We start from the raw sequence: 16,548 nt of genomic DNA, 5'->3' as shown, positions 1-16,548 counted from the left end.
ACAACAAACTAACAATGGCTCTCTTCTAACTACCATTTATTTCCACATACCCAAACGAGCATTTTTTTGTTATGCTAAAAACTATACACCGACACACACACACACCTACTCTTTCTTATTATGAGGCACTAACCCTTTGCCTTGTCTCTACTATCGGATGCACGCTCCTACATACTTAAACACACTAAAGTCTTTGCCCTTTCTCTTTCTTTTAACTGGCTTCCTTTGTACCACTACCTATAAACATGTGTAAATGGAACTGAACTGTTCTCTATCATCAACTAGCCGGCATGATATTAATTCTCTCCTTCAACGAACTCTTTGCATGACTATTACAAGGGAGCATGAATAATGAACTCTCTTACTAATATGTTTCTTTCTCCTACCAAAATTACTAACGAAGATGACAAATAAAGTTGTTTATTAAATGTTAAAATGAGACTTTCTTTCGTTATCTTCATTGTAAACTAAAGAGGGTGTTGTTGCAGAAATGTTGAAGTCGGCAGATAAACATAGATGAAATGCAATTTGGTTTTATGGCTGTAGGAGGAACCTCTGATAATACATTCACCTTGAGAAAAATCCAAGAAAAGTTTCTTCGGGAAGAACCTGGATTTTGCTTACATGGATTTGGAGAAAACTTTTGCTGAGTACCAAGAAATATTGTCTGATGGACTTTGTATAAATTTAGAGTAAACAAGTGGTTTGTGAAAGTTGTTCAAGCAATGAGTGGAAATGCTTAAAGTTGTGTTAGAATTAACCACACATTTAGTGATTGCTTTAATGTTAAAGTATGAGTAAATCAAAATCTGTACTAAGTCCATTGCTTTTTATTAGTAACTAGCATGGTTGCCCAGCGTTGCCCAGGTGTTTGGAGGTGTATGTTGAGCAAAAAAAAAAAAAAAAAGGTCAATTTTTTAACTTTAACCCCTATTATGACCCCTTAACATTTATTGTTTTGGGCTCAAATTGAGTTATTAAGTTAGATCCATGTCCAAGGAACCTATATCTAAAATTTCAAGTATTTAGACCCAAAATTGTCGGAGGGGTTTGGTAGAGTTCTCAAGGGTCAAATTGTTGAACTTTGACCCCTTAATCGACAAATTTCTGGCGGAAAACCAATCACATCGATGTTCCCAAATCTCAGTACCCTGTATATCAAATTTCGAGTCTGTAGACTAAAAATTGACAGAGTTATTGCGTAGGGAAATGTACAGACACACAGATATACAGACACTTTCACTTTTATAGATATATAGATTATAGTAGATTACCAAAAAAAAACAACTTTATTGACCAGAAAAAAAAAGAACACAGTCCAGAGAATTTCATATGGATTGTTTGAAAGAGATAGTTTAAGCTGATGATTTAGTGCTTGCCATTAAAATGCCTGAGAGTGATTATTATCATGACTAAAGTGATGATCAATAGTTTAATATTCGAAAGCTTCATAAGAAATTCTCCTGTTCAGTTTGTAAAAAGGAAGTTAGGAGCAACTTACCTTGTATGGTACTTTTTTTTTTCACAATGGAGTCACCACTTATCAAAGCCCAAAGGCCAATCAAGTTAATGAGTATATGGTGGTCACTGGGACATCGTAGTGATCATTAATAGTAGAAATTGAGTAAAATTTGATTATTTAAGGGGACATCTCAATAAGAACTTGTTTACATTAGACTTGAAGACGACCATATGGAAAGCAGCTCAGTGAACTTGTAAGCATTGAGTATACAATAAGTGCAGTGGAATTACTGGTAAGCTGAGGAATGATGACTAGTTTGTGGGCAAAAAGTGTAGGACAATGAAGACTATAGAGAAAATATATTTGGATGGCAAAGTTGTTGAGGTTGTTTATAAGTTTTGTTATGTTGGGGATACATTTGGAGCACAGGAATGTGATAATGCTGGTGTTATTGCAAGATTTATGGATGAATGAAGTTCAGAAACTTCTTCCATTAATAAATAGAAAAATGTTACCACTGTCGACTATCAGTGTGATGATGTATGGAACACGAAACTAAGCCAATGATGGTTAAGGATATATGCTGTAGGTCAAGGCAAACATAAGAAGAAGTGATAAGTTTAACAGAAAGAGGGATGAATAAAGGCCTGGCCAGAGATGGGTTTGATTTGTCATCAATTTTTAAAAGCCATCCAACACATTCCAGTATATAAACCAAATGTTAAACTGAACATGACAATAATGAATTTCCAATTTGTTTGAAAAAGATTTCTTGCAAATGTGAAAAAAATGATAATTTTAGATTTGAAAAGTATGATGAAACTTGAATTATCTTTTTCTATATTTCTTGTATACAAAAAATCCTGTGCAAACAAATACAATGAACCATTTTCTTAAAATATCTTAATTATGTAATAAAGAATTTGTCTTTTAAATTTCAGGTTCAAGAATTAGAATCAACAATTTCAAGTGATCAGAAAAACAGTAAAAAAGCCGAAATGACTCAGGTGATTACTTAGATATGGCTCACATATCTTCTTGCGTGAATATAATGCCATGTTTCTTGTAAATCCAAGGTTATGTGCTTATTTATAGTTTGTAAATATCTTGTCAATTCGATACAATACAAAATCTAACTGAATCAAGCATTTAAACACTAGTGTAATTTAAAATCAACATGTAAATACATTTCATGTATTTTAAAAATTAGAGAAATATTATTTTTAGCACCCAAATTATGCTAAGAACTAAGTTTGTTCTGATAACTTCAAAAGAAGATTAAATCTGTATGGAGATATAGGGAGATGCATGCAGAATAACAAACATTTTGGTTTCATCATCATCATCATCATCATCATCATCATATTGTATGAATCTGAAGATTCTATTGTTGGCATTAATTTTCTTGATATTTTTCTAGTCGGAATTCTTTTGAGAAAGGCATTGGGCATTACAAGAGGGACTGCATAAAGATTGCCAACATTCTAGGTGAATTTGATTTTTTGTGGATCAAACTAGATTTGAACTTATGACACCCAGGTCATCAGTCCATTAGACTGCCATCACTTCCCATTTGTTACATTAAAAGGATAGATGAAAGTGTTTCAGTTAGATGTAGAATAGTTGAGGTAGCAGGGTGGGTTGACAGAGGAAGGCCAAGGAAAAGCTGGGAGAAAGTGATATGGATGGATTTGAAAGAAAGAGGGATAAAGATCTGGCCGGTAATAAAAGTCAGTTTCTAAAAAAAAAAAAACATCTAACACATGCCAACATGTGAAACAAATGTTAAACCAAATCTGACTCCTGGCTGTATGAAATCTTTTAATATTTCATGTCTAAGAAATTATTGCTGGCTTGTCTATCAGCTAAAAAGGGGAACTTAATTTGTGTGTCAAAATATCAAATTTTGTTATTTTTGATACAGAAGTAGACAAGTAGTTCTAATTTTATTCAGATAAAATTTAATTCCAAAAAGCTTTGCTCTAATTAAAAAAGTGCTCAAGACATTATTTTTATGTTGGTGATCAATTTCTGAGAGACTCATACCTTCTGTTCCTCTATCCTTAGCACTTAGTAGACACTGGTTTCTGTAGATTACTCTGTATAGTGTAAATATTTTTCTCATTTTAATGTTTAGCTATTAATGTACTTTTGTGACCAGTCAATAATGCCAAAGCTGTAGGTTATCACCGGCATGACAAGTTGGTTAATGGCAGTTTTTTTTTTTTTTTAGTTTTTTTTTTGTCAGCTGTACTTTGCAAATTTTTCTTCCAGGTCTTTGATGTCAGTTTATATGGACAACCATGGTTTTCGTGATTACTGGATAGATCTTATATAATTCAAGGCACTGCAGCAGACATGTCTTGAGTACACTATCATATGCCTTTTGGTAATCATGGTAATCAACTCAAGCCATTCTTGGATTTTCTGCCTCTTCCTACAATTCTCAAGGTTTTTTTTAATCAATAACTAGTTCATGGAGTCTAAACACTGCATCCTGTTTGATCATATATGTGCTTTAAAGTGTTAGAATAGATGGTTAAAAAGATGCATAAATGTCAATGAATGATCTTAGTATATGATTTCGGAGATCATTGATGAAGATCTGGAAGAAATTTGAGCCCAAAATAGATCCTTGGGGCATGCCAGCATTGATACTCAGATTTTGTGTTTCATATGTCAAGAGTTGTTGATCTTGCAAGAAAAAATGCATATTGCTTGTCACTAAATAGCACTATGATTAGAATGTTGTTATGACCAGTTGCCTTGCTGGCATCAAGGTTCTGGATAAGTTTGGCAACAGTATTATATAGCAAGCCCCCACTCCCTTCCATGGTTTACTACAGATTGTGCAGCTGCTATTGCACAAAGACAGCATGCACTCCACGGACTTGTACGTCATAAGTCAAATGTAAATAGGTAAAAATTCATAGATGCTAGAAATCATTGTAAAAGCCAAAAGAAGACATGCTGAAATAACCAGGAACGCATAGAATCGCAAAAGATAGGAATTCACGATTTCTGGAAAATTTATAATAATGAATAAAGGACAATAATTCCTTCCTTATCCAACAACCAGAAGGTTGCATGCATGGCAACCGAAAAAGCAGAACTGCTTGCTCGGCGATTCGCCTCCTACTCCACCTTAGAGCCAACAAACAACACCCTCCCAAATTTCCCCATACGGACGGAAGCCACAATTGATGATCTAAAAATCACTCCTTATGTCCATGATATCATAAAAATCTTAGACAACTCCTAGGCATGTGGACCTGATCTCATCCCTGCATTAAGAAATGCTTAGCTAAGCTAGTCCTCATACTTTCCAAACTCTGCAACAAATGCCTTGCTGAATCCTGCTTTCTTAATAGCTGGAAGATCGCCTCTGTAGTACTAGTGTACAAGAATTCTGTCAAAAGGACTGACCCTCTTAATTATCACCCTATAAGTCTCTTCCCTCTCGTTGCTAAAATCTTTGAGACACTAATCAATCAAGCACTAGTCCACTACTTTGCAAAAGTTAATCTTTTTTCTGACAAGCAGTACAGATTTAGGCAATGGTGTTCTAATGCAGATATTTTAAGTCATCTCTAAATGGATATACCATGCACTGAATAAGGTGGGTAAAGCCAGGGCTGTAGCCCTTAATATATCCAAGGCCTAAAGTTAATATTTTCAAAAAATACTTAAATAAATATTGAATTATATACACAAAATACACCAAAAACATTTTTCACAACTGTCCCGGACCTTTTGGCAAAGAGCAAAGTGTAGTATTTGTTCTGATACTATTCTTCGTCTTTGTTGTTAAAAAATTGCACCCAGCATTAAAAAAATAAATATATTTATAAATCTTTCTAGACAGAGGTAATTTAATTTTTTGTATCAATCCAGATTGCTTCTTTCTTGGGAGAAAAAACGTTTGTGTATTTTTTTTTTTTAATTAAAAATGTAATTTATAAATTGTGATTAAATATAAATCACGTAATTATAGAAAATAAAGTCATTTTAAAATGAAAACTTACTTGATAGACACCATCTCTACATGCATTTATTAAAAAGTTTTGGTAAAAAAATTAAAGCCACTACCCACACTACAGAAAAAACGCACTTTACATAAAAAAATAATCCCTCCAGTTTTTAAAAAATCTTTCCCTACATTAAAAATCAATGAATAAAACAATTCAGGTGCATGTTTGTTTATAAATGACATGTGTGTTGATTGGAATGCATTTTGCTTGAGGATTTTGAGGTCCTTATTTCATAATTGCTCCAATTTTTATATTGGATTTTTGTATATTGGATATTTGTGTAGGCAAAGTTAAAAGAGAATGCGAATGCCATAACAAGTATGAGTAACTTCTTCAACCACCAATGGAGATGGTTAATAGCACCCTAGCTGAGAGTCAAGTCAAACTCTTCACCTAACATTTACATGTAACATGGAATTGAAACTAGAAGATACTGCCAAGGCTGCTGCAAGGAAAATGAGCTCCCTCTACCATGCTAGAAAAAACACCTCCAATATCCTATATTTTTATAAAGCCACTTCACAGTAGATGTATTCTACATCAGAAAATTGTCATAACATACAAATATTTGAATATAATATGAAAGAACATCTTACTGCATGACCCAATACTTAGGATGTTTCTGTTTTTATTATCATAAAAGAACTACTTTGATCAGGTTGTAAAGAGACTAAATTTTATGAAGGACATCACAAAAAAATATTTTAAATTAGTTTCACATATAAATAGGAACAGAAAATTATCATCCAGTTTTGAACCAGATAGCATTTTTATACACCTATAACTAAGTTTTTTTTTTCATTGTGGCTATTAATTTTGAGTGTGTTTGAGTTGGTTTCTTTCTTTGTTTTGCTGAAAATATTTATTAAAACTTGTTATAAATAAAATAATTACATGTTTTTTGTGCAAAAGTAACTTATATGTGTATCATTTCAGTTTTTTTAGAGAAGTTAAGTCTAAAGCCTATTTTTATTGCCTGGCAACCCTGAAATGGTGATCATTTTAAGTTAAAGTTATTTGTGATACTGATCCTCACTCTAAAATATTTTTTAAATATTTTTATCATAAAGTTTCAAATTTTTATTTAAAAGATTTGTTTAACCCACTCCATCAAAACACACACACACACAAAATTTATATCCTTTTTTAAAAATGAACAGACAAAGCACAACCATTGATTTCTATGATTGTAATTTTTGCTTTCAACTGATACGAGCTGTGAATACTTTTCATCACTGTGACGATTTGGTAGGGAACAGTAACTGTAAACCATTATTCTGAGAACATAAAAAGATATCATCTGATTTTGATTGAAACTTTCTATGCCAAGATGTTAAACCTGCAAAAAGCAGAATTAGTTAACTATGACCAGTGCTGTTTGCAACACTAAATTTTGTTATGTGAAAGATATGAAATAAGAAAAAAAGAGAAATTTTGTTGTAAGAAATAATTAAAGCAACTATTCAGTAAGCATTGTATAAATTATACCAAAATTTGTGATGTGTTTTCTATTTAATTTAAGGAGTGAGACAAAGGATGTACATGAAGGGACATTATTGAAATAAATGTTAGAATAATGGATTTATTGTAGATATTCAGAATATAATGAGTAACCCTGAATTATGCACTTAATTCATGTATATTTTGTTTTTGTTATATATTTATATATTTTTGACACCTTTGTGTAAAACTTGTTTTTATTCATTTTTTTTTTCTATCCATAGGAAATTGAACTTCTACAGAAGCGAATAAAAGACTTCACAATAACAGAAACACAAAATGCCTCCCTTCAGGCCAGACTTCAAGTAAGTTCATTTAATTCAAATTTTTTACATCTTAAATGGGAACAAATTCTTTACCTTAAACAAATCAACTTAAAAGAATGTAAAAATGGTCTAAATAATAAGAAAACTAAAAAAATATGAATTAAAATAAAAAAAGAATAAAAAGCAAGAATAAATTTTGTGCATGAGTGAGTAATACAAACAATTTGTTGAATACAAGTTGAACCATTTTATGCTTAGTTCAATTGAATAGCAGATAAAAATAATCCAGTTTTTCATTTCTTTACTCATTTCTGTTTTAGATTTGAACCTTGTCCTCAGGTAAGAATGGATGATTCTTAGCTTAAATGATTTTCATTATGGCTTTGCAATTCCAAAAAAATCGCTTGCTGACCTTTGAACTCAAATCTCCAAATGATCTACGCAAAAGATGACAAAAAGAACACTATTCTTTTAGTTAACTAACGATACTTAAAGGACGTTTATTATGGAAATATTGTCTTTTTTTTTGCATCGTGACTAGTTGAAGCTTTGGCTTTTCTTCCATATTCAGACTGCTGATTTTATTCTAAGCTGTTTCAGCTTAGAAACCTCCAGTTTCATCACAATCGGTGATACATTTAAGAAAAATAGATCAATATAATGGTATAAAATGATTGATCATGAAGGTTTGTACATTAGTTTGAAAAAAATAAAAGTTTATTCAATTCAAATAAAACCCGGCACTTATACAGACATTAAAAAATGAAAATATCAAAAAAAGTTTAAATTGTATCTATAGAACAAAGTTCTCGGAAAAAAAATTTCACTTAATTTCATCAAGTAGGCTTTTTTTTTTTTTTTTTTTTTACAACGGAAAAACACGTTTTTATGAGAGCGCGTTGAAGGCGGCCATCTTGGATTAAAAAACAAAAAATTTGTTTGAATTTTAGAAATGACAAAGTTAAAGCGCTGACACCTCTCCCCATCTCTAATACTAGCTTTTCTTCCTAAAAATCGAACATTTTGCTCTGTATCATAAATTGTTTTTTCGCTGTAAAAAAAAACTACTTGATGAAATTAAGTGAAATTGTTTTTCAGAGAACTTTGTCCCATAACGGATACATACAATTAAAATTTTTTTTTTCGATATTTTCATTTTTTAATGTCTTGACTAAACTGTACAAGTACCTAAAACCCTGTTTTACTGTTTTTTTTTTTAACAATGACTTTAGTTCATATATGTTAGTTGATAGCTGATACAAAAGTTTAAATAATTTTTTAACTTTTTTTTTACTTTTTCTGTTTTCCAAATGTAAATTTTAATTTGAAATTTTTTTTTTTTTTTTTTTATGGTATAGATGGAAATGTCTTCTCAATTATTAAATCATTTCTCTCTGATAGGTTCATAAGAGTAGTAGTTGATGGGCAAAAATCAGAAGCTCACAGTATAAATGCTGGAGTCCCTCAGAGGTCCATCCTGGGCCCAAGTCTTTTCCTGATCTACATTAATGATCTTCCAAATCACATCCTTACATCATTTGTAGACATTTTTGCTGACGACACTACCATCTATGGTAGCACATCTAAGACAGTAAACGACCAAGTTCTCTCCGATTCTCTCTCCTCTGATCTTGATCACGTTGTACAATGGGGTAAGGAGTGGCTGGTTACTTTTAATGCATCTAAAACCAAGCTTCTATCTTTACATCATCAACGTTCTGATCCCCATCTGGCATCAATTAAAATGAATGGCTCTCGTCTTGGGGAGGCCTCAAGTTTTGACAGGCGTCTGGGCTTGACCTTTACTTCTGATCTTAAATGGAATATGTACATCAGATCTGTTGCCAAGGCCGCTGGAAAAATGGTGGGATCCTTCTATCGATCCAATAGATATCTCACTGCTGATGAAATTCTCTATCTATATAAGAGCCAGATACGTCCAAGGATGGAATACTGTTGCTACATATGGGCAGGAGCTGCTAGAAAAGACTTGTCCTGCCTTGATAGGGTTCAAAATAGACTTCGTGGCCTGGTGGGAGATGTCCTTTTCTCTTCGCTGCAACCTCTATCTCACAGAAGAGATGTTGCGAGTTTGTCTCTGATGTATCGTTATTTTCATGGAAAGTGTTCGACTGAGCTTCAATCTATGGTCCCCCCTCGCCAAACTTTCACAAGAAACACTAGACTAGCTGAAAACATTATCAATAATTTTCCACACTCTTTATCTGTGCCTAAACCTAAACGTAGATTCCATGATCAAAGCTTCTTTCTTAGAACTGCACGCCTATGGAATTGTCTTCTGTTTTCTTGCTTTCCGGCTGTCTATAATATGGTTGTCTTCAAGTCCAACGTGAACAAGTTTCTGATGAGCCGTTCCACTTAAGTTAACAAATTTACCGAACTTCCATTACTATCGATTACTATATTGTCCTTTTGACTACTCTACACTCTTTAACCCTTATCCTTGAGTGGCCTATCGGCCTTGATAAGTGGTGACGCCTATGTAAAAAAAAAAAAAATAATTTAACAAGACAGACAATGTCTGCATTTGTTTATTAATAACTTTTGTAAAAGGAAGAAAACGCAGCCTAAAAATAGTTTCTCTGTAATACCCTAAAGAAAAAATATATTGAATAAGTGTAGGAAATGATTGCAATAATTAGCTTAAAACAGCCGTGCCCACCACTGATCTCCACTGCCCAATAATGACAGTAATCACTTGAAATTCACTGTCATGACTGCCAGCGTCCAACAGTACCATACAATTGATGATAGTGCACAAATATTGAAGACAGGCTATTTCATTTCAAAGTGGTTCAACACTAGTCATGATTAATAGTGACAAACAATGATCAAACACAAGTAACCACCTGAAAACATCAATGACCAGTGGTGCTCGCTATTGAAAACAGACAATTTCGTTTAAGAACAACCTAATGGAGGCTGATACTGGTCGTGACCGACAGTCAATACCAGGAACAGATAATGACAGTTCGAAAGGCAGTCCACCAAGTAAATGAGCTCAAATGCAAGCAACTGTTTACAAGTGGATGCCAGTGCTCAACACTGTTCGAAAGTTGAAAACAGATAATTTCAGTTTGCAGCAGTCATATAGAGGCCGACATTGGTCATGGCTGCTGGTAGACACTGATTGCCAGTTGCAAAGGCAATCAGTGCCTACCAGTAATCTCCCCAAACCAACACTACTTGCTAGTAACCCAAAATGCTCAATGACAATGGCTGATGCTGCCAGAAATGGCCCTACTGTGGAAACCAGATTATTTTATTTGTGCCACGGATGCCAGTGTCTACTATTTTCCAAGGCTGACAACTGCAGTTTAATTTGTTTTTTTTTGGGGGGGGGGGGGGTAACTGAAGCTATCCTGACTTTGTATTATACAAAGCAGTGCTGGTATACAAGTTCTGCTAGTTTTTTTTTATATAATCTATGTACTTAGCCAATGTTAGCTAGTCCTACTAATATGAAATTTTTTTTTTTTTTTTTTTTTTTTCAAAAATGGAAAAATTTCATACTTGAAACAAAATTATCTTTTTTTAAAAATAAAATTTCTTTTCTAAAATGGTTTGAAAATGGTCTGATTCTGGTTATGAATATTCACATTGGTTTTTTTCTCTCTCTTTCAGAGACTTGAAAGTGAAAAAGAAAAAATTTCAGCAAAAGCTGAAGATTTACAGAGATTATTAAGTGAGGCAAGATCAACTTATGAGCTGGAAAATAATGAAGTTCTTGAATTACATACTCAACTTGGCAAGCAATTAAAAGAATCTATGGATCTGCATGAATTAATTGTGGCCACAATGAAGAAAGAATCACAAAGTTAATCCTTTTGAATTGTTTTCTATAATGCGTTGTGACTATTCTAACAAAATCTCAGCAAAATGAACAAGCGTTTAACACATTTTAGCATCTGCAATATTGATGATGATGACTGACAGAAAAACTGTATAGAAAAAATATATATTCCTACATGAAATATCTTTTAAATAAAATGTCATTTTTTTACCAGTAATAATTATCAAATAAAATGTCACGAGAATAGTTTTTCATATTTTTTTGGAATTAATTTTTTGTACAATGTAAAATAAATTTTCTTAAAAATCTTGTTGAAATGCATAATAGAACCATGTAACAATTGCATAAAAATCAGACAATTTATGATGACTGCAAAAAATTGTCTTATCATAAAATAATTTACTCATTTTTATAATATTGTGTTTTATTTCATTTTACTTTGAAATGTTTTTTCTTTATTAAATTAATCTCATACTCTTTTTTATTTTTTGAAAGTGTCAAATAAATATTACAAAAATAGTTAGAAGTGCATTAAGAAATCTTAATCTCCTGTGATTACGTTTGACAGTTTAAGACAACTGTCAAGCTTAATTACAGGCAATTAAGATTTCTTCTACAAAATTTTTAAATTTATATTAAGTTTAACTTTCTCTTATTTTTTCTGATTTACACTTATATATTTCTCCTGATTCTAATTATTCTTTTTGTAAAACCTGTATATTTTATTTATATATTTTGTACATTTATGCATCATTTGCACAAAAGCAATTTCTCATACAAAAATCCTCTAAAAAGAAAATATATTTCATTTATTTACTTTTGCTCATATTAAAATGTCTATTAGTTGGAGATTTAGTTTCAACTTTTATGTTACTTATATGTTCATTTTTTGCTTAAATTTATCATAAAACTGGAATCTCTCATTTTGTCACAAAAAAAAACAGAAGAAAAAATTAAGTGGTTCAATGACGAATTTCCTCAATTTTACCAAAGAAGTAAAATATTTCAAATATCGTTTGGATGGATTAAGTATTTATCGTTTTCTTTGAAAAGGAAAATATCCCTCTCCCTTTGTTAGACTTTGTAAATACATAGAAGTTTTAAAAAGAGAAATGTTTAAAAAGAAGAAAATATTCAATCAACTTTATAAATTCTTGTTTAAGCTTTGAGGAAATTGACAAGATTTAAATCAAATCAAACTGAATAAAAAATCTATTTATTTTTCGTGAATGATTGTGCAGAAAAGTCTTTATTTCAATTTTTCTTTTAAAAATTTTTATGGCAAAAATTTTGTTGAAACTTTAATGCCCTTTTAAAATCACTTGGCTTTTGTTCAAAACCGGTTTAAAATTGTAATGAATTTGAAACTAATAACTTTTTTCCTATAATTTAAAGCCCTTTCTAATTTTCTTTTAATTAAATAATTTTCCTTTTTTATTTTATTTACTTTTTGTTTTTAATTCATATCAAAAGGTTTCTCATTCCTATTTTTAGGAATTCATATAATATTTTTTTTTATATATTTGGTTATTTAAAAAATTCAACATTACATTCTATTACAATAAATGTGCTGACATTTACTTTTTTTGTAGACAACCAACAGAAAAAAATTTTTTTCTGAGAATTTTATTTCACTGAAATTAATTTTCTAGACAATTGAATGATATAGTTTTTGCCTTTGCAAAATCATATTTGATCTTTTAGCAAAAGATTCTCACAAGATATAAGTATTTCTAATTTTTCATGTGCATAAAGAGAACAAAATGCCAGAAAGAAATGAGGGAATTAGTTTTTCACCACCCCCTCCAAAAAAAAACAGTTTTTTATTGCTTAATTTTATTATTGTAATTGGAAAAAACTGAATGAATTTTGTCCATGAATAATTAGCACAGTCGTTTTAAGACTGTTTCCATACCAAGTAACAGATGATTCTCCATGTAATTTCATCTGAAAAGAAAGATTTGTTATTCTTAAAACTGTTTTTCTTTTTTTTTTTTTGTTTACTAAAACTGCCAAAATATTAAAAAATTTTTTACAATTTTGTAATTGCATCTAATCTTTTTTTGTTGTTGTTTATTCCTTTCTTTGATTACCTGCTCAAAATCTTCGTCCAAAACATTGTCATAATATATTTATTTTGAAATTCTCTCAATGTGTCTGTGTAATACAAAATTCTCATATTCATATATTCATGAATCATGTTTTCATCCATCACATAATCAACACATTAATTGAATTAGGACCAAAAAAAACTTGGATTAAAAACTCAAATGTGAATCAAAATTAAAACCACTCAATTCATATGTTTTTCTTTTACACTTTGAGTAGAAACTCAGTGAATCATATGTAAAAATCAAAAACATTTTTTGTTATTTTATGTCGAATTTCATAGAAAAATTCGATGGCCAATTTCTGCATACACACACAAAAGCAAAAACTTATTTTTTATCAATATGCTCATAAGTATTGCATTGTTAAACAGACAAACACAATTGCAATCAAAATTTCAGATGTGCTTTCAACAGTTTTTTATAGTTTTTTTTAATTGCTTGTAGTTTTTTTGTTTTTTTTTATCTCATTTGTGAAAGCTTGTTTGATTTCTCAACCTCTTCCCCCTCCTCATGGGAATGCTTCCTACCTCATAACTTTTTTTTACCTTTTTTGGGAAGCCATAGATTTTTTTTGAATTGTAGGTGATGACTGGTAACAAGAGTTACTGTTCTTTGTGCCTTAGTGATAAGGAGCAAAAATGACCTTTTCTTTTTTTGTACTCAAACCTTTTGGATATTTAATAAAAAAAAATTTAGTGAAATGATTTTTTTTGTCTTTATTTATTACAAAGAAAACCTTTGTTTTTATTTAAAAATACTACAGAAGAGGATTGTAAATGTACATATATACAATTTGAAAGCTAGGAATTAAAAAGTGGCTCATCAATCATCATTAAGCTTCATAGTTAATCTGAAAGCAACATGATGTTACTGAACAGCCAGAATTTCCCAATTGTAAACAACAACAAAAAAAAAAAACTTTCAAATTGATTTGGTCCCAGAATATCAAATGAGATTTTGTAAAGACATTGTATGATTTATAATGCTGATGTACTGCAAAACACCCTCAATCCATAAAAAATGTATATGAACCTAATTTCTTACCAAAAATATTATGGTAATCAAAACATTAGCTATTTTATATAAAATTTAAAAAAATGTTTTGGTAGAATAACAGATAATCTTTTCCATTTAAATAAGTTTTTTTTTATAAGTAAATCAATTGTACTTGTGTAGTCATGTGATATGTTCATTCTCCTGGATAAACCATTGCAGAAGCATGGCTGTTCTAAATCACAAGAAGGTTGCCCAGCAAACGAAAATTTGGAACCGAATGATTGTGTAACGAAGCCGGGCGACATCGGATAACCCTGCTTCCTAGGTTGAGGGTGAGTGGGATGGAGCTGGGCGAGAGGTCTCAGTCCCATCTCGTGAGAAACCCACGAATTGTCATCAGTTGACAAGTAAATTATTGGAGTTCAAAAGGGCCAGACTAAAGATAAGCCAGATGTCGGGTTGGCGAGGAAACGCAGGGAGGTCTGGGAAGGGTCGACAAGTAAAGTCAACGGTCCGAGTGTAATGATAACATGATTCACTTAAATCAACAAGTTGGAGGTGATAATAGAGAAAGTACAAACCCGAAAACAATTGAATTAGTCATTCTAATTTTAAGGGAACAAATTGGTTAATTGCCTAGAGAGATAACTAATTCTCGAAATTGAATCGAGAGGGGGTCGGTTGGGAAGGAAAGAGAGAGAGAGAGAAAGAATTATGATTACCCGTCGAATAGAGAGATTGGGTCGACTACAGAAGGAAAGGGAGGATGACGTTTTAATAAAACTACTGCGGAGATAAGTGGGGATATTACTTGCGATAGGTTGTGGGGAAGAAGAAGGGAATTGGAGACTTTAAGAAGAGTGAACGAAGAGAAGCATTACTATAATGACCACCTCAGACGAAGGAGAAATAAATGAGCTAGAGGGTGTTAGTACCATAGGCGAAGGGCCCCTCGGGGGAGCAAAGAAGATGGATAAGCCCATAGGGGGGATAAGGATTCCGTCCTATGCGGGTGAACCCGCCGGACTGCAGGAGTGGCTAGTGATAATAGAAAAGAAGAGGGTGATATACGGACTAGAGGATTACGAGATGGTCCTGCTGGCTTTGGACAATGCTGCGGGACCGGTCTCAAAATTCATTGGGACAATATACGCCGACAATCAAACCGCCACTTGGTCCGAGTTGCACGGGGCACTGGTAAAACAATATGCCAGTGAGCGAACGGCAATTCAGGCGGTGCGAAAGTTAACACGACTGAAAATGTCGGACAAGGACGGCATCGACGAACTGGCAGAACGAATAGAGAGGCTGGCGGTGTTGGCGTTCCCGGATGAGAAGACGAGAGGCAGTGATGCCATACAGACGATACTGATTGATGCGTTTGTGGATGGTCTGAGTGACAAGGAGACCAGGAGGGATATTGTCAGGGGCCAGCCACTGTCCCCAGCGGGAGCTAAGGAATTAGCGTGGGCGAGTGTAAGGCTCGGAGAGAGAATAGAGAGGGACGAAAACACTAGGAAACCCCAGAAGAAAGGGAAGCCCGGGTGGAAAGAAGGGGAAGAAGACTGGGAGGCGGAGGCCGATCCAAACAGAGAAGAATGGCACCTCGCGCATGGGTTTTACAAACCCACTCCCGGCAGATACGGACTGATTTGTTGGACCTGCCAGAGTGAGGGGCATCGGGCGGCGGAGTGTCTCACAAGATGGGGGAGACCACCTGATCCGGTTGGACTGAACTGCGACAAATGTGGGCAGTTCGAACACGAGAGCAGGGGGTGCAGAATAGCTGGAGACAGGAGGTTGGGGGTCACTACACCCAATCATCGCGTACCACCCAGATATGAGGGAAGGAACCAGGGAAACGCCAGAGGGCCGCCCCGCCGAAGGTAACTGGCAGGGTGGCCCCAGTAAAGTCGAAATCAGTAGCGTGTTGGACGTGTGGGGGGAAGAACCACTTCTCCGTCAATTGCCGGCGGCGTCGATGTTGGCAATGTGGAGAGGAGGGCCACCTAAGAAAGGGGTGCCCCTCGGGGAGGCGGCGCCGGGGCGGCGTGCGCCCACCCAGGGAGACAACTGTTAGGGACCGTCGGGAGCACCACGGCGATCCGAGGACGGATGGGTCACAAGGGGGTTTGTTGCTGCCCGCCCCCATGTCCTCAGTAGCGGGATACAGAATAAGGACCCCACAAATAGAGAGAGGGAGAGCCCAGGTGTTCTCCCTGCTCACTGAAAAAAAGGAACTCACATGCGGAGCGATTGTGGGAGGTGTGCGAGTGAAGGCACTGATAGATGCTGGGGCATCGATCTCACTGTTGGGGGAAGAAACGTATCAAGGACTAGCGAGAAGGGGCAGACTAGAACCGTCGGA

The 16,548-nt window shown here is 33.8% G+C and overlaps 1 protein-coding gene across 3 annotated transcripts in view; it reads left to right on the top strand.

Annotated features, from left to right (window-relative positions):
- Window positions 1-11,327, top strand: part of LOC145276854 (homer protein homolog 2-like) — a 145,493-nt gene extending 134,166 nt beyond the window's left edge. For all 3 annotated transcript variants that reach the window (XM_080128242.1, XM_080128241.1, XM_080128243.1), the window contains 3 exons: window positions 2,404-2,469; window positions 7,218-7,298; window positions 10,905-11,327. In XM_080128242.1, coding sequence (XP_079984368.1) covers window positions 2,404-2,469; window positions 7,218-7,298; window positions 10,905-11,102 — 345 coding nt within the window. In that variant the 3' untranslated portion in view covers window positions 11,103-11,327. The remainder of the gene's footprint in view (window positions 1-2,403; window positions 2,470-7,217; window positions 7,299-10,904) is intronic.
- Window positions 11,328-16,548: the final 5,221 nt, after the last annotated feature.

This window comes from Euprymna scolopes, chromosome 5 (genome assembly GCF_053919585.1).
Source record: "Euprymna scolopes isolate OS-2025 chromosome 5, ASM5391958v1, whole genome shotgun sequence".
Lineage (NCBI taxonomy): Eukaryota > Metazoa > Mollusca > Cephalopoda > Sepiida > Sepiolidae > Euprymna > Euprymna scolopes.
This window is presented reverse-complemented; position numbering and strand designations above follow the sequence as displayed.